This window comes from Saccostrea echinata, unplaced genomic scaffold (assembly GCF_033153115.1).
Source record: "Saccostrea echinata isolate AGI-Se365-2 ecotype Australia unplaced genomic scaffold, CSIRO_AGI_Sech_v1 ptg000015l, whole genome shotgun sequence".
NCBI lineage: Eukaryota > Metazoa > Mollusca > Bivalvia > Ostreida > Ostreidae > Saccostrea > Saccostrea echinata.
This window is the reverse complement of record NW_026889764.1, coordinates 2,645,140-2,670,864: the sequence shown is the minus strand read 5'-3', so window position 1 is coordinate 2,670,864 and position 25,725 is coordinate 2,645,140. Positions and strand designations below refer to the sequence as shown.

At 34.1% G+C, this 25,725-nt stretch overlaps 1 protein-coding gene and 1 long non-coding RNA gene across 2 annotated transcripts in view; one reads left to right on the top strand and one right to left on the bottom strand.

The window, feature by feature from the left end:
• Nucleotides 1-230: 230 nt before the first annotated feature.
• Nucleotides 231-25,725, bottom strand: part of LOC133187394 (uncharacterized) — a 185,834-nt gene continuing 160,339 nt past the window's right edge. The window contains exons 33-52 of the mRNA XM_061322748.1: nt 24,918-25,096; nt 24,270-24,421; nt 23,938-24,027; nt 23,474-23,679; nt 22,087-22,252; nt 20,942-21,092; nt 20,129-20,266; nt 19,672-19,853; nt 19,430-19,493; nt 19,212-19,311; nt 18,890-19,046; nt 18,541-18,632; nt 18,065-18,213; nt 5,917-6,087; nt 5,121-5,216; nt 4,541-4,729; nt 4,110-4,176; nt 3,543-3,727; nt 3,167-3,202; nt 231-807 (exon numbers count right to left, since the gene is read on the bottom strand). Of these exons, the coding sequence (XP_061178732.1) occupies nt 667-807; nt 3,167-3,202; nt 3,543-3,727; nt 4,110-4,176; nt 4,541-4,729; nt 5,121-5,216; nt 5,917-6,087; nt 18,065-18,213; nt 18,541-18,632; nt 18,890-19,046; nt 19,212-19,311; nt 19,430-19,493; nt 19,672-19,853; nt 20,129-20,266; nt 20,942-21,092; nt 22,087-22,252; nt 23,474-23,679; nt 23,938-24,027; nt 24,270-24,421; nt 24,918-25,096 (2,711 nt within the window). The 3' untranslated portion in view covers nt 231-666. The remainder of the gene's footprint in view (nt 808-3,166; nt 3,203-3,542; nt 3,728-4,109; nt 4,177-4,540; nt 4,730-5,120; nt 5,217-5,916; nt 6,088-18,064; nt 18,214-18,540; nt 18,633-18,889; nt 19,047-19,211; nt 19,312-19,429; nt 19,494-19,671; nt 19,854-20,128; nt 20,267-20,941; nt 21,093-22,086; nt 22,253-23,473; nt 23,680-23,937; nt 24,028-24,269; nt 24,422-24,917; nt 25,097-25,725) is intronic.
• LOC133187718 (uncharacterized) lies at nt 7,184-9,712 on the top strand. Its single transcript, XR_009721233.1, has 4 exons — nt 7,184-7,263; nt 8,316-8,422; nt 8,865-8,962; nt 9,124-9,712. It is a non-coding gene; the product is annotated as an uncharacterized LOC133187718 (long non-coding RNA).

Genomic DNA, 25,725 nt, shown 5'->3' with positions numbered 1-25,725 from the left:
CGAATTAGAAGTTGCAAATTTAGTGTGATGTATATAATATAGGCCTTTGTCAGAGGCTTTGAAATGAATCTCCAGTAGAAAGTTAACAGGAAGAAAAAGCAAACTTCTAAATCACACTGCGGTTCTCTCTAAGATTAACTAATAAATGCAGCAAACAATGCATTTCTAATAACAAATAAAATCTTATCAATATTATGTGAAATAATCATTCCACAGTACTTAGAGAGAAAAGTTTATCACGAACTAGAATCACAACATCTTTTAACATAAAATATGCAAAAAAATTAAAACATCTTAATAAATGTGTATCTGTAGTTTTTCGCAAAAAATAATATTTTATCACAGACATTGGGCATTTATTAGTGATTTGTTTTATAAATGCATTAAGGAACACAGTAACATCTCTTAATCAAATCAAGCCTCGATCTTATACAGTATGAAACATAAAAATTTCAAAAATTACATGTAACAACATGAAACTTAAAGAAAACTGCTACACTTTTCTAATGTTAAATCACAACACATTAGCCTAGTTCAAACATCATGTGACAAAAAATGAACCTAATCATTGTAAGAATACATATTTTTTTTTTAACAACTTAACATTAAGTCCTAATTCTACATAACATTGAACAGAAGCCTCTCTTTCAGTAAATAGCCTCATTTTCAGTATGCCGTCTCTCTTCGCCCAGAACCTGGCCTGTTCTCTAACTGGAGCTCCTCTAACTGTATAACAGTTCTATGGGAGTCCAGTTCTAGTTCATTCAGCAACTGTTCAGCAATTCTACTCCGCAGTCGACCACCAACCTAACAAAAAATTAAATATAAGTTCACAGTTTAAAGTCAGTCAAGATCATATCTGTGCTCAGTCAGAGAGAGGATAAGATGAATCCAAAATGAAAATGTTTCTGAACCCTACACATCTAATTATAAAATTACCTCTTTTTTTAAAAACAGAATTATTTAGAAAAAAAGATCAACAGAAATAAGCACTATTTCCTAAAGCATGTTATTATATATTTTTGTACACCGTCTCCAAAAAGTTCAGTAAATGGCTTGATCATTCAATTATGCATATCCATGTATCAGAATTAGCATTAATGGTTAATCATTGTTGAGCAATTATCCTATGAACTGTTAACTGAAGCTGAACAACTATATGTTATCAACAATGCAATCTAAGAGTCATGTAGTAAATTATTAAGAAATTTATCTATTTATTATTTGACCATATTGAAAGCTGCTGCTCTTCTACTCGGAGATAGCTGTCACAGTTCAAGAGAACTTTATCTTTCTTATAACCAGAAGTCTTTCAGATGTCAGAAAAACACATTTCAATTCAAAACCTCATTAACAGCTCAATAGCATTTTTGCATTAACAATACAATTGCCAGTAACAAATGAAATGCATGCTCTATTTTGTAATTAATAACAATGCAGAACTGCATGATTTTTAGATGGAAGAATAAAACATCAACATTTATGAATATATGTACATGTATATCATTGTAACATTACAATAGTACTGAATAATAAAATGTAAATACAATTAGCAAAACATCACTTTGGCTAAGGACACTGATGCAAATTATTCTAACATTCTGCATAAAAGAAGACATTTTTAATGAATGGATTTGTTTTACTCCTGAATGACATAGGACTTTTGGTCTCTTTACTCAATCTCTCTCTCCTTAAGTTGCAAGAAAGTCATATTTTCACCTATCTATGTAAAATCAATTTCATTGAAAAAAAATTATGAACGTGATGAAAAAGAAACCAAGTTTTGATATGATCCAGGATGCAAATGAAGATATTCTTATCATTAATACATGTATGTTGTATTAAAGCAATATGAGCTGCATTTTATTTTGTTGTTAAAATGTGCTGTTACAATAAATCTGTATGTAATTAAAACATTTAGACTAAAATAAAGGGGTTTTTTTTTTCAAAAGAAAGAATTTTGTACAATGGAATGTGTAGTATTATATAAGAAATCAATATTGTACAGGACGACAAAAATGTAATTTTGCTTTTATCAAAGCTTATAAACAGTTCATTCATCGCAAATATGAACAACAGAAGTTTATAAAGTACTTTCTATTTTCTGTCAATGAAATAGTTAATTACAATATTGCAACAAAAAATTTCAGACATCAAAGTTGCAGCTCATGTTATCACAGAATATTCCTTCAGAACACAGGTTAATCTGCACAAATGTCCTTCAAATGATGTCTAGATGTACATGAAATCCACAACCATATCATATAATAAAAGTTTAAGAACTTTGTATTAAAGAATCTTATAATTCAAAGATTACTTAAGATATTAAAATAGCTGTGAAGTCTATTCAGTGACTATAGATCTATTTTTCATTCCCTTTATGAAATCCTCATTAAAACAAAAATTGTTATTTATATAAATTTTCCAAAAATATTACATCTGTAGGGAAATGTATTTTATATCATTCGGAACAAAAATGAATGTTAAGAATAGAATTCAATTTTTCTAGAGTTTACCATACTCACTCAACGGTATTTTTTAGCCATTAAAACATGAGCCTGAGAAATAAGACAAGTAGATAATTTATGACTTTAATCTGCATCTGTAGCAATGAAATTATATTATTTTGTTAATGAAATGGTTTCAATTCCTTATTACCAGATCTTGAACCAAAAGTCAAGTGCCATTTCAAAATCATTGAAGGTACATTAAGGCAATAAAGTGGAATTCTAACAAGGTAGTCTATAGTACATTTATTTCAAAAGAAAACACTGTCTTTATTATTTTTCAGCCAAAAAAAAAAAAAAAAAAAATCAAATGTACTTTCCAGATTATGTCTTGTCTTACATTTTTTATAGAGGGAAATGTCAAATAAAATAAATATGATACTGTAATTTCTAACATTCTGAATCCATGTCTTCAAAAGCTGCCATGCACTTCAACTCTTTAGTTCAATCATTAAAAATTCAGATTCATGCATTCCAATTTAAGCTAATTAATAGAGATTAAATCTCTGAGTGTTATGCTATTTTGACATTGTTAGCTACATCTTTATTATAGCATTTCATGACAATAACATGCATACTCCAGTAAATATTTAATACACAGGCACTCTGTAAAAACCTATACAACCCATTCAGTAAAGCTGATTCTGTCAGTTATATACCTGTTCTGTAATTGAGTGTCTAAGTTTCCCACTGACCTACAGAGGTTGTTACATAAAAAAATATCATATATTAAGCATTAGCTGCAAAATATTCCCCATAGTTCACAAATAAAATACCCCCCCCCCCCAAAAAAAAAGGATATATACATTCGAATTATAGTTTAGTTTAGTTACTGTTTAGATATTCCAGAAGATTTGTCTGGTTACAATACATGTACCTTGTCATTTTACAAAGCATACACTAAGATTTTTTTCATCAGAACAATTTTCAAGTCACAATGATTGACAGAAGTTGCTACTAAAAAGAGTTCCCCTCCTGATTTATCTAATTCCTTACACAGAATTACAGTTTTACTAAATAGTTACACAAGCTTACAGTTTTAGGTCGCTGTATTTTCCTCTCATCCAGATAATTTAACTCTTCACTGACTGGTGGTCCCCCAGGAGCCCCTGGGGTCAGACTGCGGTTTGCCGGCCACATGACTGGAGGGGGCCAATTAGATGTAGGGGTGTTGTGACTTCTCGTTCTCTGAGCTGACTGAATGCGGGATCGAGCCTTAGCTGTAATTGAAGGTAACAGCCATTGATTACTTTTACATATTTGAAGAATTTCAAAACTATGACTGCCTGCATATTCAAATCTACATGTAGCTATGTATCTTAACATTACTTTCATTAATCCTACACTTTTCTGACTACATTTGCTGAATAAAAAGAGAATTATATGACATCTCTTGTTTAAAGAATCAACATCTAACCTTCTGAAGCATAAAGTTGACTCTGTGAAAAATTCATACATAGAAAATAAATCTTGTACATATGTGCATTACACATCCTTTATCCCCCATTAATAAAGTAGACCAAAGTGGTGCAATCCTTCAATGAGACAGGATGCAGGTCTGGTTTTATGAATGTGTACTTCAGAAACGATGACCAAACTTACATGGTGCGGGAGACATTGCCATGGAGGACTGGGCTCGGCTAATGTAACAGCTCTCCAAATCGTACACCTACAAAATAGCCAAGATTATCTGAACATACATGTGTATACAGGGTTATAAAATTATTGTGAAAGATTGAAATCCATGTCAATAGAAGCAATTAAGCTACAACTTCTCCAGAATCAGTTGAAATTCCCATGCACAGTTAAACATGACTTACGTAATCTAAAAATCAATTTACTCAATTAACTTTGTGAATGAGTCAATTTCTAACTTCAGATGTGTGTTATTACTTAATCATCAAGTTTGTAAGCTTGTAACATGCATATACGAACATGCTCATATAATTAAGCTGAAGATCATTTAATCAAGTAAAACTCTTCATAGTATAAAAGATCTTACTGAAAAAACTCATATTGAGTGAAATAAGCACCTGAGTTTGTAGATCATCCACTCTGGTGAATGCATCCAGTTTCAGTGACCTTTCATGACTGAGTTGTTTTCTGACAGTTTCTATGTCCTTGCGGATTTTGTCCTGTTGCATATGTTGCATACGGATCACCTTATCCTGCTCATCTGACAGAATTCGAAGTCTTGTGTCTCTGTCCTTCAGCTCTACTTCCTGTTAACAAAGACACACACAATACACTCCTGGAATACTTTACTTTGCAAAAATCATATTTGGTAAAGATGAAAGTAATTTCAATATCAAAGTTTAGTATACAGTTTTCTTTCATTATTTAGTACATAAGAATTTACTTTCAATGCAGGTAACACTTTTGTACTTAAACAATTGATTCAGTGAGCATCAAAATGCAAGACATTTAAATGTACTTTAAAATCTGAATATCACATAAACAGATTGTTTCTATGCTTGCCTGTATGGCTGTTCCTGGGTAACTCTGTCAGTTGTATACATGTATATTGACCTATTACCAGTTTCTCTGTGTTAGCCTGTTTGGCCATCTCTAGTTGTTTGTGTCTGGAGGGAGCTCTATGTATTGACTACTTACCAGTTTCTCTATGTTAGCCTGTTTGGCCATCTCTAGTTGTTTCTGACTGCGAGCTCTCTGTTGGGCTTCATGTGTCTTCTCCTGTTTCTCTTTTAGCTATAAAATTCAGTAAGCTTTTGTTAATTAACACTTCCATTAACACATGTAATCCAAACAGAATAAAAAGTCCAATGATTGCACAAAACAAGACATATTCATTGAAACATAAAGCTTACATATGTTCTTTCAATTTTTTTTTATTTTTTGGTATCAACTGAAGATTTTTGTACTAGAAGCTATAAGCTAGAATTTAAAAATTGCCTATAACTAAGTCTAGAGTAAAAACTCTTCAATCACAACATTTTCAATTTATATTTAGTGTCTTGTGTGTCAATATACTTAAAAACCTGATCTCTTGTAAAAGAAACGGATCTCTTTCTCTAGTTTCTGCTGTAACAGTTACCAACCCCCTTCTCTAGTTTCTGCTGTAAAAGATACTAACCTCTTTCTCTAGGTTCTGCTGTAACAGCTACCAACCCCTTTCTCTAGTTTCTGCTGTAATAGATACTAACCTCTTTCTCTAGTTTCTACTGTAAGAGTTACTGATCTCTTTTTCTAGTTTCTGCTATAAAAGTAACTTACCTCTTTCTCTAGTTTCTGCTGTAAAAGTTACTAACCCCTTTCTCTAGTTTCTGCTGTAATAGCTACTAACCCCTTTCTCTAGTTTCTGCTGTAATAGCTTCTAACCTCTTTCTCTAGTTTCTGCTGTAAAAGATACTAACCTCTTTCTCTAGTTTCTGCTGTAAAAGTTACTAACCTCTTTCTCTAGTTTCTGTCGGATATCATGACACTCTTTCTCAGCGACCTTCAGAGCATCCTTGATCTGGTCTAGCTGCTGATAGAGTGAGATTCTCTCCTGCTCGTACAACATGTCTGCCTGAGTTTTCTCTTTCTGGCTCATCTCAGCCTGCTTCCTCAGATTAGCCACCTACAAATGGAGAAACTGGTTACAATATCATCTAATGAAATGGAAATTATCCAATATCAGTATCACTTGTGGATTTCAAAGTCAGATATCCTTTTGTGTGCATGTATCAACAACATATTGTCTTATCTGACAAAAAGACAAAGTATTAGATCATGTAACATATAGCTCCTGACAGTTGCCAGCATTTGAGAAATTAGATGCAATTTTACATTCTACCTTATCCTAACATGAATGAATCAATATGATCAGAATGAGAAGAAAATTGCAAAAAATTGAATGAACACATAGTCAATAGGGTCTGTAAGTCTCGTCACGTGACTCGCGAGATTTTTCGATAATATTAACTTCCGGGTACCTCACTCATGGAGATGTATTGCTATTGGGTTACACGTGTTTATGGTTTACACAAAGCGTACAAGGAAAGATTAAGCAGTTGTACAAAGCCGAAGGGTTCTCCGACGTACGATGGATGAATTGAGTGTCATAAAAGCTTGGATGCGAGCATCCAGGAGGAGAATTTCGATCGAAGTACAGGTAAACAAGTCGGAGAATGTCACCTGTTTCTTGTGTATTCTTGGGGGAAATTGAAGTGTCTTGTATCATACCTGGATGGAATAGTTTTGTAATCATCATTCCAATTAATTTATTAACAGATTTTTCTTGAATTCGAGAACAATGATGTTAATACCATCTGATAAAAGAGGAATAGTGTAAGTGCCCGATGGGTACGAACGTCATCTTGTGACTGCATCACCTTTGTTTCGGTAAATAATTTGTTCAGAATACCCTTCATTTATCGACAGAATTTTAGCTGTTGCGTGCCAGTGAGTCTAGTCTTAAGCATTCAATGTTTGAAAGAACATATTTCCCAAGGATAGATTTTCTTTATATATTCTGCCAATTCTCTCTGTATTTATCATTGAACAAAATTCACATGACTGCAACAATATGACGATATTCTTCAGTTTAGAGAGCATGTTATAGAGGAGATTTTGGTTAAAGTTTCAGTCTGTTAAGGTTTCGGTCTGTTTCAGTGTTTGAAATATTCTTTCGTCTTACACAATTGTATACATTAAGATTCATTTTATAGCTAAAATACAAGAGAACTGTAGCACCGAAGACTACATGTACATCGATTTGAATAATCTGTATCCTCAAAAGGCAAATCAAATACAGGTATGAAATAATGTCACAAAATAAGTTCTTGGACTTACATTTACTCTGATAATACACATAAAGCATATATCAAAAATAGTAACGAATTATAGGTACGTCAGGTGACAACTCTATCAAGTATGGAATATTATTAATGCTGAGTTTCCAATTGTCAAAAGGGTATTCAATATATTCAATACGAGTTGTCAATCATTTATAAGTGATTTGTCCAGTGGTGCTTAACTTTTCTCCCACAGGTTTTTACACATTCACCCATCATTTATCTATACTGTATTCAAGCATTTCTGGACTTTTTTTGTTGGAAGATGTAAGATTTTTGAAGTCCTTTATGATTTGGACACTTTTTCTTGATCCAGTAGATGCTTTTTTTTTCTTAATTAACATGACACTGACAAATATTGGACCCCCATAACTTGAATGAATTGTCATTTCTTGTGAGGATGATGTAGTTGTAATTAGTATAGATCTATGCTGAGAAGAAAGAAATCTATATAACCAAGCAGTTTTGTGTACTTGTTTGTACTTGTTTTTTTTTTATAGCTTGTATTTTTTAAAATAAAAAAGCACAGTAGCATAGTGGTTTTCTACTGAGAAACCAAGGTTCATTACACAGTATTGGTGTAATATTGTTACACCTGAATATGTTATAACCTGATGCATTTGGCTCGGGCAAAAGGGTACTTGTGCATCTAAGGTGTTGATCAATGATGGGTCTAATCAATATTCACAAATGTCACATATGCATATAACCAACATGTCAGCGATGTATATGATATATCTCTCAAGAAACATCAAAGTGTAAAAAAACAAAACTTTTTTTCTATGCATCTGAATCATTTATAACACTAAAATTGTATTTAAAAATTAGGCTAACAATAATGTCAAAGAACAATATAGTCTTTAACACATAAGTACAATTTTGCATTCATTCCTCTATTCACTCTATTGTATTAAATGAGGTTCATTTGCATATAAATGTTGTTTACATTGTTTTACTGTCTTTAATAACTTGTAATACTAAATTTTATAACTTGACAAATTCTTCTTTTTAGAAAATGCATATAATTTGGAAAAGAGACCACCAATCCACTGGGGGGTATCGCATGAAAGCAATGGTATTACAGAATATTGTAAAGCTGGATGAGTTATAGTGAAACAGGTAGGCAAGTATTTTGTTCTTGGAATTCTTCGCCCCAGTTAAGTTTTATTTTTCTCATTCGGCCCTCATTACAAGTAGGTGAATTTAAAGCGGGGCAAATTCAAAGAAGGCAGCATATATCTTTTAAACACAAATGTGCTTCGTCAAATTTTAAAAGGGCAAAATTGTTTTCAAGAGTGAAAGAGTGAATATATTAAAAATTAAAATGGGGTGAAAATACCCAATAATACAGGTTATATGTATTTATGTATTAACACAGTATATTCTTTATAATGAAAATAATTTGTTCTGTAAAAGGACAAATTTTGTTCTGATTTGTATTTAATAAAAAAATTAATGCCAGATTTATAACATATTTTGCAGGCACCTAAATTACCATCAGTTGTGTGTCAAGCTGTGCAAAAATTCTATGTCATATTACAGAATCTTTTCTTAAATATAGGTATATGTCTGCTCATCTGGCAATCTTTGGACATCACTGGATGGTACTTCCAGCATGAAGACCAGCTAGTTGCCTCACCTGTCTTGACATTGTTAAAGGTAAGTGACCCTTTCAGAAAAGGATCTGACAATGCAAAGGCTTGCTCATCAATTAAAGATTTCTATTTACCAATAGCTAATTAATTTGAATTTCTGTAGCTTAAAAATTTAATGTTATGAATTAAAAAAAAATATTTTAATCAAAATTATTTTTATTTCAGTACTTTGAGACAGTGAAAAGACATTACTGCATCAGAGATCTATCCAGGTTATAAATCTGAGGAAAACAATAAAGCATCATTTGGAGCTACTTATATCACTGCCTTAACGAGTTGTCTGCAGACGGGGCATCCTTAAAAACTTCAGTCGCACTCGTCACTTAGAATAGAAAACTTCATAATTTTATAACTTTTGTATCAATCCTTTTGCACTTCATCTGACTTGGAATTTCAGTAGCCTTTACATGTAACATCCTTCAAGCATTTCATGAAGTACCAACTTGCAGGTGTAAAATGTTTGTCCCAAATGAAACAAAAACAAAAATTCTCTGGCAGTTAGCAGTGTCCTGAGCAGTTGATTGATGTCACAGTTCCACCGGCATAGTATTTGTAGTTGAATGGTGCCATTTTTAAGAAAACTTTTCACAAAAACCTGGAAAACATCAGATGGAAAGGAGCATCTACAAGAAAAACAGTGAACACTTTCTTGAATATTAACAATGATATGTCATGCCCCATTTACATCCTTTATATAAACTAATTAACCAAATCATAGAGAATTATATACAAATTTGTCCTTTTGTGTATTTATAGTGTATTAAATTGATTTTACTAATTTATAAATATTTATGTTTTTCGCAGTCATAAATATTTACAAATATAATCGGATTTATGCAGTGAATACGTTATAAATCCATTTATCACAGCGCACCACGTGGAATGATGCGCGCGCAATATCTGCGCCAAGTATCGAAACAGTCAATTATCAACCATACTCCAAAGATACACGTTTTTGGGTGTGCTGCAAACTTTTTAGAAATTTTTTCAAATAATTTTCCGGAGAGATGCCTAAACGAAAGTCAAATACAACTGCAGTTACAGCCGACAAAAAGTCTTCCAGAAAAGAGACAGCTACCACCAAGGCCCCACAAAAGGAGGGAGTAAAAGAAAGTAGTACCAGTTCATGTGAAGGGATGCCCAGCAATGAGGAAGACATCGCTGCCACTATCAGCTCAGTAGGTACGTCAGCTTACTTACCTACACCTATTGTTAGCGTAACAGATTCATTGGGTTACAACATCTCACCAAAAACACGGGAAAAAATACAAAATGGGGAGTATTTAGATCTGGGTGTTTTATTGGAATCATCAGATGAAAGGGATAAGAAAAACAAGCTCAATTTAGTGGACGGGGAACTCGTCCTTCAACAGGGGAAAAGTGGGAAAATCACCGACATTGGGAAATGGACTGATGCGTTTCTTGTTTTTACTAGTGTTTACGTTGAAGCACACCCCGATCAATCACTTGGTTTACTTAAATATATGCATACGGTTAGACTGGGTTCTTATAGATCTCCCACGGGCTGGAAATTGTATGATGAACAATTTAGGCTTAAGAAGGCAAGAAATAGTTCTCTGGCATGGGGGGAAATTGACAATGAACTTTGGATGTTATACGTAACTTCTCCGCTAATCAATCCCCCAAAAGCAGTTGAACCGTCGAAGGGCATGTGTTTTGATTTCAACTACAAGGGTGCATGCAGTAAACCCTATTGTATTTATGCACATTGCTGTATCAAATGTTCATCTGAGCACCCAATGTTCACTTGTCCTCGCAATTCAGCTCTACGCTCTTCTGTACAAAAGCAGCCTTTTCGTTTTCAATCACAAAATCAGCAACCACGCCCAGGACAAATCCCAAAATATAGATTTCGCTACCCCCAGGGGGCTAATGCACCTCGGTCATTCTCCAGTAGACATTAATCAACTTTCAATATTGATACAGTCGTATCCAAACCACAAATTAGGTAATGAGTTGTTAAATGGGTTTAAATTTGGATTTTCGCTTCAGTATTTAGGTCCGCGTAATTACTTGGAGTGTAAAAATTTAATTTCGGCAAACCAGTACCCAAACGAAATTCATAGTATATTGCAAAGTGAAGTGGATATGGGTCGAATGGCTGGCCCTTTCCATCACCTACCACTCTCAAACCTGAGGGTGTCTCCAATAGGCGTCGTTCCTAAATCTAGCGGGGGGTGGCGTTTAATTACTCATCTGTCATATCCACATAACAATAGCGTCAACGACTTTATAGATAAAGAACTTTCATCCGTACACTACTCTTCATTCGACAGCGCTATCGAAATGATAAGTCAGCTCGGTAAAGGAGCTTTATTGGGCAAAATGGACATAAAAAGCGCCTTTCGACTATTACCAATAAAACCAAATGATTTTTGCCTACTCGGCTTCAAATTTGAAGGTAAATACTACATTGACAAATGTTTACCATTTGGTTGTTCTATATCATGCGCTACATTTGAGAAATTTGCTTCATTTTTGGAATGGGCCGTCAGGTCACAGTTTGGTTTCGCGCATGTTACGCATTATCTTGATGACTTTTTGTTTGCTGGTTCAGCTAATTCCGACGATTGCTTACGACTCATGAGACAATTTGGCGATTTATGTAAAGCTTTGGGAATTCCTCTTGCCATCGATAAAACTGTTGGCCCTGTCACAAAGTTAACCTATCTGGGATTGGAAATTGACACATGTCTGGGGCAAGTACGCATTCCAAACGATAAGCTAATTAAGCTTAAGATTTCGCTGACAGAAATGACAAATAAATCTAAAGTCACTTTGAAGGAGATGCAATCTCTGGTAGGTCAATTAAACTTTTGCACCAAAGCCGTGCGGTCTTCCCGCGCCTTCAATCGGCGTTTCTATGATGCTATGATTGGTGTGCAAAGGCAACATCATTTTATCCGCATTACAAAATCCATTAAAGACGATTTGCTCATGTGGCTTAATTTCTTGAATCACTTCAATGGCATATGCTATTTAAATGATGTTGATTGGTTAAGCAGTGATATTCTTCAATTGTATACAGACAGTGCTGGGGGTAAGAACCTGGGGTGCGGGGCGTACTTAAACGGCAAATGGGCCCACTTCGCTTGGCCCTCAACATGGGGGGAAACGGAAACTTTGAGGGACGTTACCTTTTTAGAGCTGGTCCCAATAGTTCTAGCAATGACATTGTGGGGAAAATACTTCAGATCAAAAAATGTTATATTAAGAGTAGATAATGCAGCCCTCGTATTCATCTTGAACAAACAGACGTCAAAATCTAAAAGAGTAATGCATTTCGTTCGTTATTTAGTATATCTCTCAATGAAATATAATTTTAGATTTAAAGCCAAACACATCCCAGGCTTATATAATAATATTGCTGATGCTTTATCTCGTCGACAGTGGACCAAATTCCGGGAACTAGCCCCAAAGGCAGATGTAAAACCAACCCCGATTCCACCGGTATTTCACTCACTGATATCAGGAGCGAAACCGTTAGATTAATAGACATGGCCACCTCAGACAATACTAAAGCGGCATACAACAACGGCTACGATTTATTTTGTAAGTTCAGGTCCGAGTTCCACCCCCGTAACTCTTGGCCACCAACGCTGGAGGAATTGACAAACTTTGTCGCTTTCCTTTCCGTCAAAGGTTACGCAGTTAGCACTGTCAAAACATATCTAGCAGCTATATCGCATAAGATTAAGATTTCCACCTCAGAATTACCGGATTATACTTCACATTTTATTATTCGAAAAATGCTAGAGGGAATGAAGAGAGAAAGACACTCCAAAGATACACGGTTACCAATAACGATTCAACTCCTCCACAAATTAATTAATACATTACCCATTGTATGCACATCGAGTTACGAGGCGAGCCTATTTTCCGCGGCCTTTTCGTTGGCCTTTTTTGGTTTTCTTCGAGTCGGAGAATTTACAGTAGGCCCTAGAAATTCAAACACAGCATTACTTAAGAACGATCTCATTATACACGAGTCTTCATCTTACTTAGAAATTAACCTTAGGAGGTCAAAGGCTGACCAGTACGGCAAAGGAACACAGTTAATTATCCCCGCTATCGGCGGTCCATATTGTCCGTTATTACTCATGCAGCATTATTTACAACAAAGACCGAATATTTCTGGTCAATTATTTTGTCATTTCGGTGGTAAACCGCTAACTAGATATCAGTTTAATTCAATCTTAACTAAATGCCTCTCGCGTCTCAGTATATCTGGATGCAACTATAAATCACATTCCTTTAGAATTGGAGCAGCTACATACTTCCATTCTCAGGGCGTTGATGACGAAACAATTAAATTGTTAGGAAGGTGGAAGTCAGATTGTTATCGCTTATATATTAGGATCCCGGCAGTCAAATAGAATGACAGCTTGAAATTAGATCTTTTTCGTTACAGAACATTATCAAGATATTTGGATCATCGGTTCATCATTAATTTCATGGGCCTTTTTAGCTGCGATTGAGTTAGGATTCACATCTGACCTTAATCTCGACAGGCATAATATACTGTGGCAAGGTCGAAGAGGAATGTGCTGGAGTGGTGTTCTTAAATTGTTAAAACATTTACTTGCATTTATCGATCCACCAAAATTTTTGGTATTACATTGTGGAGCAAATGACCTTGGCCGTATGAAGACCATTGAGTTGATAGTTGCAATAAAAGGTGATTTGAAAAAGATTCAAAAGCTCCTCCCGAACACTAAGATAATTTGGTCGCAAATGATAACTAGGATTGCTTGGAAATGTGAAGGGAGGCCCGACCTCGAAAGAGGTCGGGCGCGAGTAAATAGTGCAATTGCCAAACATATTTTAACCCATTATAACGGAGGGTACATTAAGCAGTCAAATATCCATCTCAGTCTCGACAATTACCGCCCCGACGGGATACACCTCTCTATGTCTGGTAATAAACTGTTCCTTGAAAATTTTAAAAGTGGGCTTACATCTATAATAAACTGCAACAATAATGTGTATTCTTTATGATTGGTATATTGGAGCGGTCACGGCTGGATTTGCGAGTAGGGTGTTAAGCTATCCCCACTTTTGTGGCGGCGTGCATATTACATGAGTATTTATGCACGTTTGGCGGATTTAGCTTAACACAAATCATCTTGACTCGCGCCGCTGTTAACAGGGCGCAGATGTAACATGATTACGTTGATAATTCTGGAATCGAACACAATGAACTTGTACATAATTAACATTGAACATTGATGATTTATTCAAATATTGCTTGGCTTAAACATGAGCTTACTACAATCCATTGAGTTGAATGAACTGAATATTGATTTATTGAACATTGATATGAATTGAACATTTATTGATTGAATTCAATATTGATTGATTGAATTGAACATTGATTGATTGAATTGAACCTTGATTGATTGAATTGAATATTGATTGATTGAATTGAACATTAATTGATTGAATTGAATATTGATTGATTGATTGAATTGAACATTGATTGATTGATTGAATGAATTCAATTTCGATTGATGAAATTGAATATTGATTTATTGATGCATAAGGCTGGCGCACCTGCAGAATTTGAAAGAAACGCCAGTCTTATCGTTTAAAACTTTGACATGTGTACGGTTAATATTGATTGATTGATTGTTTGTTTGCTTTGATTGGAGGTGTGCCAAAAACCAATTGGGTCGGCACCCACTGTACACATGTATTTTAAATAATTTGATCTGAACCAGCCGTGGCCAATAAATGCCAAACTTTAGAAATAAATAGTTAGGAAACAATAAATTCACTTTTGTTTTTTATAGGTAGTCTGTGATAATCGGATTTATGCAGTGAATACGTTATAAATCCATTTATCACAGCGCACCACGTGGAATGATGCGCGCGCAATATCTGCGCCAAGTATCGAAACAGTCAATTATCAACCATACTCCAAAGATACACGTTTTTGGGTGTGCTGCAAACTTTTTAGAAATTTTTTCAAATACCCACCCTTCCCAATCCCTATTTCTTAAACTTATTTTCTGTGCCTCGAGTTTTTCATTTCAGGAAAGCTACTCAAGGAGTGGAGCCATGAATCATTCTTAGACGTCGCCGTTGCCATGTTCGACCTCCCCCTTTTTTCCAACAGTGTTACACGCCTTTGTGATGGACAGTACCAAGTGCCATTAGGAGGGATTTTGCTTATCCAATCATATTGACACGCGCTGCTGTTAACAGGGCGTAGCTGTTATATGATTGCTATCAATCAATTCTAGTCAACCTCATCGTCACGGCTGGCCCTATCTATGCTTCTGTAAATAACATTGCCAAGAGCCAAGTGCCGGATGGGCGGATTTAGCTTAACACAAATCATCTTGACTCGCGCCGCTGTTAACAGGGCGCAGATGTAACATGATTACGTTGATAATTCTGGAATCGAACACAATGAACTTGTACATAATTAACATTGAACATTGATGATTTATTCAAATATTGCTTGGCTTAAACATGAGCTTACTACAATCCATTGAGTTGAATGAACTGAATATTGATTTATTGAACATTGATATGAATTGAACATTTATTGATTGAATTCAATATTGATTGATTGAATTGAACATTGATTGATTGAATTGAACCTTGATTGATTGAATTGAATATTGATTGATTGAATTGAACATTAATTGATTGAATTGAATATTGATTGATTGATTGAATTGAACATTGATTGATTGATTGAATGAATTCAATTTCAATTGATGAAATTGAATATTGATTTATTGATGCATAAGGCTGGCGCACCTGCAGAATTTGAAAGAAACGCCAGTCTTATCGTTTAAAACTTTGACATGTGTACAGTTAATATTGATTGATTGATTGTTTGTTTGCTTTGATTGGAGGTGTGCCAAAAACCAATTGGGTCGGCACCCACTGTACACATGTATTTTAAATAATTTGATCTGAACCAGCCGTGGCCAATAAATGCCAAACTTTAGAAATAAATAGTTAGGAAACAATAAATTCACTTTTGTTTTTTATAGGTAGTCTGTGATAAGTACATATAACATAAAAATATGACATGTTTATTAGGATAACATGAAATTGTTATTCCTCAAAAACCATCGCTGACCGAGGCGAACAATGGTTTTCAAGGGGTAACAATTTCACATTACCCAAAATAAACAAATAATATTTTTCTTGTTTTAGAATGCATTTGAAAGAAAACATCAAGGTGAAACGAACGTGCAAACATTCTGCACAGCCAACAATCTTTGTTACTATATATTTACATTTCCAATGTCTTTGTCCGAGATAAAATTTCAAATGGTAAAAATACTTTATTTCTACATCGATCTACTGGTTCATTCATAGGCATGGTGAAAAAAAATATCACGTGTGGAGCGGGACAAATAGAGACAGAAGCGGGGCTTGAAGCACGTGAATTTGCAGGATCAAGAGCATGTATATATAAGAAATAACTGTCAGATTTTTTGGTTTCATGACGATGATCAATCGATTGGCTTGCATGATAATTTTATGCATAAACGCCTTCGGCGTTTATGCAAATTATCACGCAAGCCACTCGATTGATCACATCATGAAACCAAAAAATTAGACAGTTATTCCTTAAATATACTGTTACCCTTAGTCATGCATTTTCAACCATTGGGATGTAATGTTTGGCATGCAGTAGGGTAATAGTACTTGTTAACAAATGTTTTTAAACCAAATTTGACTATTTAACAGGAAAGTATATGAAAAATTTAACTAGCATTATGGTGCTGAGAGTAACCATGGTATGTGAGCTTGTGTGAACTTGATCCTGAATTATTATGTTTTGAATATTGTAAAAGAAATGTGCAGCCAAAACTTTGACCTGTACCTGATTTAGATGGAGCCTTCTTGGAAGTTGTCACACTGGTTACGAGTATAATAACTGGGATCTGCTTCATTTGCAGATACATGGATAACACATTCACTCAAAGCACTGTCCCTTTTTCAGTACCTTGTGCAGCCCTGTAATATATAATGACATATGGAGAAAAATTCTATTTCAAGAAAAATATATCTGTCATAATTGTAGGAGTATTGGAAAGGGGGGAAGGGTGTCATGAAGCTTGGCAGTTAATATGTGTACATGAAAAAAATACCTTCTTTTTTGTAGAATAAAAAATGATTTTTTTTTTAGTGTGTGTGACTATTTTTATTTCTGGATAGACCATGTAGACAGGGTAGACTACAGAATGAGCTGTCCATTTTTATTCATTGTAGTAATAAAAAAAATAGAATGTGTTCTCTACAAGGATCATGTGTTATCGACGTGGTAATCAACTTTGTATTCCCATGGTCGATGCATTCCCGATCTCATGCACACCTGTCCAATACTCCAAAATAGACCCTTGTAAGCTAAATCAATGCAATAAATTTCTGAAACCAATCTGTAGATAAGCTTACCTTTTGAATACAGACTATTTTATCATTAAAACGATTTAATTTTCCCTTTATGCTTAAGTATGTTGGCTAATCTTGGTCCGCTCAGAATGGCTTGTGTTTACGTCATGTAATGAAAAAATAAAGCAATTAAACGCTATTTACCTGCATCTATCGATCCATTTTCTCCTCTTCTTTGCAACAATCGGGAATCAAAACAAACTACAAGTTTTATAATTCCACTGCGATGCTTACAACTTAAAGCGAAACAGTAATCCATTGTCTCCAAGAACGCTCAGGTACCCGGAAGTTTAAAAACGAAAGTGAAAGTAAACGAGACTTACAGGCCCTATATTTCCGTAAAGACTTTTATCACATGAATTTGGAAATAGCCAATTTAAACCATAAAATGTATTTCGGGATACTTTTGTAATCATAAACAACTTCCTTCATAAATTCGTTAAATTACATTCACTCTGGTAGTAGAAGCCAAGATTTCTTTCCACATTACCTAAAACATTGATCTTAAATTAAAAAAAAATAATTAAGACAAATAAAATTAAGTTGAGACTCCATTCTTTACAAAATTACAAGGTGTGGCCAAAGTTAAAACCAAGGAAAGACAAACAGATCAAGACAATGATACAGTGATGTACTTTAATTCATTACTCTATGTATTTCTTACAGATTGTTGGACTTTTGTCAGTAGACTCTGTTGCCTCCATTTCTGAACCACTTTCATTTTGTTGACCACCAGACTCAGGTTGTAGTTTGTACTCTCATGTTCTCTCAGTTTCTCAGATTTAGCTAAATACCTCTGTAGTAAGTCATCATCTGGAAAATATAATACTCTTCATATGAATGTCCTACACTGTGTACCTAGGACTTAACTATACTTTTTACAAACAATGGAATAAAATAACTGGAATAATAGAAAAAAAATTCTTAAAACATATTTGTGCATACTCTCTTTTCAGTGTTCAAAATAGCTATCTGATTCACTTGTTTATCATACATCAAATATGTCTAAAAATTAATGAAGTTTTCTTTTTATTATATAATACTGTAGCTATTTTTTTTACTGCATAATGTTTAATATTTCCATGTCCTATTATAACAGCAATACAAAAATCTTATTCTGGTCTACAAAGTAAACTTTACCATCTTTCCTCTCCTTGGCTTCATCCATTTCTCTCAGAGCTTCTCTTCTCGTCTCCTCTATCTTCTCACAAACATCATCAAATAACTCATTCCTTAACAGGAGGGAAAATTTATTAATTATCAAACATCTATACTTTAATGATATGAGAAATATTCTTTTATGCTATTTACATAGTGTTATATATAATTTTTTTTAAATTTTCATCTTTATTATCCTAAACTCTGTCTAAAAAAACCCGCACTGTGTACCTTGTTGTGTTTTTCAACATACTGGAAAGTATGAACAGTAGGCTTAACAGAAATTTAATCCAGTTTACAACCACCTATGACAATAAATGATGGTTTTTACCTGAATTCATCCAGTTTGTTTTTGACCACTGATGAGGCCTCGAGGAGGTTCTTGATGAGGTCCCTGTATTCCTCCTTTACTCGCTCCCTACAGTCTTGCTCCATGCTCATAGAGCTCTCCCTCATCTCATGGATCTTAGCTCTCAGTGCAGTCACCTCTGTATGCAAATATAATTATATATATTTACTTATATATTTTTTTATACAGAAATTTGAAGTTTCTAAAACCTTTTGGCTTTCTATCTGTGTTATATATGACTTTTTGGTATTTTTAGAGAAAAATGTAGGATTTTTTTGTAAAGAGAATTTTAGAGACTACTGACCTTGTAGAAGGTCATGGACATGTGTTCCAAGCAGACACTGGACATCCACCATTGTGTCATGTTGAATGGCCTTCAGGGCATCTTGGAGATGTTTTACCTCCTGAAACATAAATACAGTCCATTAACATCAAGAAAATCCTTGCTAAATACATGTATGTCTCAGATCTCATATCAGGAATGCCTAGAGTTGTTTTATTTTAAGAAAACTGTACATGTACCTGCTCTTTTGAGTAGAGTAGTGTATGATGGACTCGGAGCAAATTTTCATAATACATCGTGTAGCTGAAAGAAAAAAAACATTAATTTTGTTTGAAAATACAAACTTAGCCTTTTAAAAAAAAAATCAAATGAGCCAAGCATATTGTCTGATGAAGTTTCAATAAAAAACCTGTACTATGTTTTCTTCAGATTAAATCTATAGCTATAGAAATGAATGTCCTTTGCCATAAGAACAATGTACCTATCAAAGTTATGCCTTTCTCTGGTCATGATATTTCTGGCCAGCTCACTGACACACTCATTCAGGTCGTCATGGCCGATGGTGAAATCTCCAGACTCTGTCTCGTTCATTTTCTTCTTGAGTTTTGTGACAAAATCTTCAGCAATCAGTGGTTTGGCAAGAGTAAAACTCTCCTTCATAACCTGATCAGGAGACAGAAAAAAATGAAATTAACAATGCTCTAAAAGTCTGTTGACATAAGTGGAGGCTGCCTATTAAAGAAAATTAGCCAATTAACTGTTATCTTGGTTCATTTCCATAATTTTCTAAATGTTTGGTGGTAGAATAGACTGAAATTAACAGTCATAACCAGCTCTAATACCAGTAAAAAATGTATCGAAAGTTACTATACAAAAACTTAGGTCACATAATATATCTTCATGAAGGTATGTTATAATACATGTAAGTACAAACTTACAGGTCTCTTCCACAGATCTGTTGCTAGGTTGCTCTCCACGCGCACCCTCTCAGCTGTTGCTAGAGTTGCTTCTTTGTCAATCTTCTTACGAATTTCTGTGATCATGTGGCACTCAAATGTCTCCAACAACTTCACAAGCTGTAATGAGATATTAAATTTATATTCTATACTTCTATATTAGGCCTAAAGTATTAAGATAGAAGGAATCACTACAAGGAGAACAAGCTTCCAAGTAAGGTATTAGGATTAAAAAAGAGAAGAAAGTTTCTTAGAAAAATTAGAATCTTAAGTTTTGACTTTCATGACTTCTCTCAGCTTCAAAAAGATCTAATACACTGTAGGGTGATGATAGATTTCTAATGCAGTAGAGTAAATCTGAACTGCCTTTATAGTAGAATCAAAATTTTTAGTAGAGTAATCCATACCTTATTTTAAGAAAAATGATCAGAAAATTAGATTTTTTTTTAGACATCTTTTAAAAAACACAAAAATTATCACTCTTTTTTCACAATTACACATCAAACAAAATAATTCCAGAACACCAACAAGTCTTCAATAAATGACTTGCTGTTGATTTTTCTTTTCTTTTTTTTAATTAAATAATAAGATTAATATTCATGTGGTTAGAGGCTTACATTTTGAGTATCATAACAACAAATACTTCTGAAATAAACTTTTTCTTATAGTTTATATAAATTTTGTTGACATCTTGAAGTATTTGAAATTATTATTATGCTTTAATGATGGCATTTAAGAGCAAACACCTATCCTATATCAAATTATTAAATCTTCCCTTTACTTTTTTACGTTTACCTGTTTTGATCTGATTTCAATCTCAGAAGCACCTTTAGGCATAACAAGTGGGTCAGTTTCCATGGCAATGCCCTCATACAATTCACCTTGACCCAGTCTCCTAGCAACACTTTGTAGGACTGGTAATAGCACCTCAGTTTTGTATACTTTGCTGAAAGAAAATCATTTAAAAATAACAGTCAGTAACTCAAGCACATGAAAATAAACATGACCATTAGCCAATTTGCTGCCCCCCCCCCCCCTTTAAAAAATCTTCAAGAATAAATGCAGTATTTCCAATAGCTGTAAATAATTATGAAACTTAGCTGCATTTTTCAAGAGATTTGAAAACAACTGATAATATTATGACCATACAATTAAAAAATTATCAGTACCAGACACACTGAAAATATGAAAATCTGACTATATGATACAGGGCCTCAAAAGTGCTCATACCAACAACCCCAAACTTCTGAATGAATTATGTTTGATTGACCTCCTATTTCATAGGTTCTCTCTCATACTATCCTGTATGAGTATAGTGAATATGAGGTCACTAAGTTACTATCCTATACCAGTATAGTGAATATGAAGTCATTAATGTACAACAAACTTGTTACTGCAAAACGCAAATAAGTATTCACAGACACAAGTTATTTTGGTCTTTTGAACTTGGTTTCTGATACTTTGAGCCCTATAAATCCACAAGTTAGAAAATTTAAATATCCTTAACCACTTGTAAAAATATGAAGTAATTAGGGTTACAAGCATAACAATAATTATTAAATTAACCTGGATCTTACAAAGTAAAGCCAAGATCCAAAGGGCATCTTCCTCAATCAATATTCTTCATGTGTAGTTAATGTGAAGACTTAAGATTAAAAGAACTAAAACCATGTCACATGAAAGTATTCACACACTTCTCTTAATATGAAATTTGTTTATATACTGTGACCCCAATTCTATCCAGTTTCACTTAGAACATACTGCTCAGTTAATGTCATATAACATTGTTGACAGACACATGGGCATACAGTGATAAAATAGAGGGCACCTGCATTCTGATGTGGAGCCCCGAGTGGAATAAACTTCTTGTATACAAAAATCTCATCTTTTTAAATATACTCCATGGGTAGATGTACAGAGTTTGTGTCGTGCTAACTTACCAATATTCTTTAAACAGGGAGGGTTTATTGATTTCCTCCACAAAGAGCTTTCTCTTGCCCCAGGCATATTTAGCATGTTCTAGACACTTCCAGAGAATAAGGAAGAACTTGAGAAGTTTGTATGCCTCCACTGGCTCCTTGGTCCGAGACAAGCTCTTAGGGGTCTCTGAAATATGTATCAATGACATAATTGATAAACTAGACTATACATAGCAACATCACATACATGTGTAATTAGAAATTATACACAGGTATAAAACAAATTTAAATGTGCATAAAAAAAATCTGCATTTTTACTGGTAAATTGAGAAATCCTTCTTAACACAGAGTACATTACAGAACTTAAAATAGGTATACAAAGTTACATATTTAATTTAATATAAATGCTGCTCTACAGTTTTTAGCAAACAGTCAGTAATTTACATTTAGTATTCTACACATAACCACTAAAGGATTGAAAATGCTATATATGTATATCCAAAGCAGACTTTGTCATCAACTGAGAAAAAGACCAAGTTTCTTAGTATACAGTATGATATAAGAAAGAGCATATTTATAATATGAAAAAATATTTCATCAATAACATTTCAGAATATTATATCACAAAGAAAAAAAAATTAAATTTGAATCAAATAAAAATTCAAAATATCAAGGAAAAGCTGAATACAATGTTTCAAACAGAAGAAATTGTACAGTCCTTCCTTCACCAAGCTAGAGTTACTTCCCTTAGTCTCTAATCAGTTTGGTTTAATTAACATTGGTTAATTACTGATACCTCCTCTATGGATATGTGCATGTTTTCTAAACTCAACCACAGCAGTTAAAGCTGTCCAACCTACGGAGGTCAGGAATTTATGAAGCAAGAATGCATCAAATGAATCACAAATGACAATTTACAAATATATCAATCTTCCATTAGATTAATAGATAGCTCAGTATATCAATAAGAAGGCACCTAAGAAATGGTCTTCATAATTTTTTTTTTTTTTAGAAATACATGTACTACAGAGTGTTTATAAATTGGTGAATAGGGAATTTACTAACAAATTACAAAGAAGTTGGGTGTGTTATATTAAGTGATTTATAATTTTTTTCAAATGAAAATCAAATATACAAAAGACATATGTACTGTATTATGCAAAACTAAAAAAAACTGAGTCATGATCTATATTAGATGCTTTACACATCTACTATTAGCAAACATGCAACATGCTTCATATACAAGTAAGTACACTGACAAGTACAATTGTTTATGCAAAACAAAACTTTTTTCCATCATTCTGGAATATATACACAAATATTGATTCAAAATTGTCTTTCCAAAAATCTAATTTAGGTGTAAGGCACAAAATTTGATTATTAGAGCACCCCTGCCCAAGCTCCATACCTGCTTTGGAGGATATGCTGCCAGTGGGTGTCTGTATGTCCAGTCTGCTCGCCCCTCTGGAGGTTGTTACTGAGCCCTCCTTTTTCTCAGATCTTGCTGTCTCGAGATCGTCAGCATCACTGAGATGTGAGATATCCTGATAGCCAGTTTGTAGGACATCCTCCATCAACAAGCTCACCCCAAGTATCTCACCATTAGCTACATGTCTAAAAATATAGTGGAGCTAGATAACCACACTGTTTGAAACATTATCACCTTTATTAATTTTCCATGGCATTTGATTGTGGCATGAGACTTACACTTTAATATCATGCCGTCAACAATGCATGTTTTAATTCTTATATAGATATACATGTATATCTATTTGAACACCTGATAGAGTCAAAAGCAAAAAATTTGTCTGTTTTTTAAACTTTATGCATATTTTTAACCAATCAGACAAGCTGTCTGGGAAAAAAACAAACCTGTCGACATCCTTCAGTCCTGAGAGACACAACTGTATGTAGTGTTCAATCATGTGCCACTGGTAATACATCAGGGGGTAGGGACCATTCCTAGAAAATTAATAACATAGTTTTGTAATTATAGTAAACTGTACATATTGAACATACATTTTATTACTTAACTGACAATAAAACACTTATAATCTTATAAGCACATGACTGTTTCTTTAAACAGTATTATTTATAACCATTATGGGGAAATACTAAGATTTAAAACTGGCAGCAATTTTCCCCTCTCAACAGGTTTTTTGGTTGTCTTGGCTGTCTCATCTCTCACAACATTAATATCTTACCTTCCCAGGAAAGATCTCCATGGAAACAGTTCTCGAGCCTGGAAGTCTCTGGGCTCCAGTGGTTCTGGTACAGTCAGACACATGGCTTGTAGGGTCGGTCTCTGGACATTACTCAGGTTTGGCAGGGCATGGTATATGTTGTTTTTCAAGGACTATAAAATTATAGATTTCAGTGAAAGGGAGTGACATTGACAACAATATGCTTTGTTAAATCTCTAATCAAAAGATCCATTTCTTTAAGACATATCTTTCTTTTTTTATTCATGAAAACTCTTGTAATTTTTGTCCAAAGAGTAACTACGTTATATGGAAAAAACATATCATGCATGTATTTTGTTACTCTATTGCAGTTGTGCAACATCAAGAATCCATGAAAAAAAATTCTGACAGACACACTCTGAAAAAAATTTTTTGGTGCTTTTTTCTGTTTTTTTCCCCGAAGGCATTAAGTTTCCCCCATCTTTACATATTCATTTTAATTTAAGGACAGAAACAAATCAATGCAGCACAGGAATATTTAAAATAACACTAATCATTATAAAGGTCTATTTATACTCATATATACTCCAAGAAAATCTATTTCCTGGCCAGAGTGACAACATGTGGTATAAGGTATACGTTTATACTTTTTGGATTCAAAGTGCTTACATTGAATGACTGTACATTCCCTGTTGATAGAAACGTATCCATCATACAATGTCTGACAGCGGTGTCAAACTCCAGAAACATGACATCCCGTCTCATGGCCAGGAAGTCCGCGATGGTCCGGGGGTCTGTGGGGTGGGGCAGGTTTTCTATCTGCTTCTGTATCTCACGTAACTCAGCACCTACAAAATAACAGTGTTGTGGACTAGAGGAATCATTTTTGCGTACACTAATTACAGGTAGTACATCAGCCATAGTGTAATCAAAGATTACAAAGATTAAAAGAGTTTAAATGCCACAATGAATATAACAGTGGGTCAGTGGATAAATATCCTGTCTTTTAACAGGGTTTGTAGTCTCTGAAAACTTATTTAACCCTGATTCAAGACCAAGACATGCACATGACATATGTAGAAATAAATACAAGTTCTCTGTATGTGCAATCAAGTAAGTTCTGAAATATAGCAATGAATAATGGTTAATAATAATTAGATCCAAAAACATTCAAAGTGAATTACAAAATAGTAGGTGGTAGTCTTGTCAACACAGGCGCAGATCCAGATATTTTTTCCAAGGCGGGGGTGGGGGTGGGGGGGGCATCCAGTCCCCCCCCCCCAAAAAAAAAAATTTAATCTAACCACGAAGTCCAAAAAAAAAAGAAAGAAAAAGAATAATAATCCAACCAAGAAGTTTACCAACAAGCAAAAATAAGAGGCCCATGGGCCACACTGCTCACCTGAGCACTTTGGCTAAAGCCAAACAGAAATCAGTTCAGCATTGCAAACTTAAAATATATAAAGTGGCTCCACCT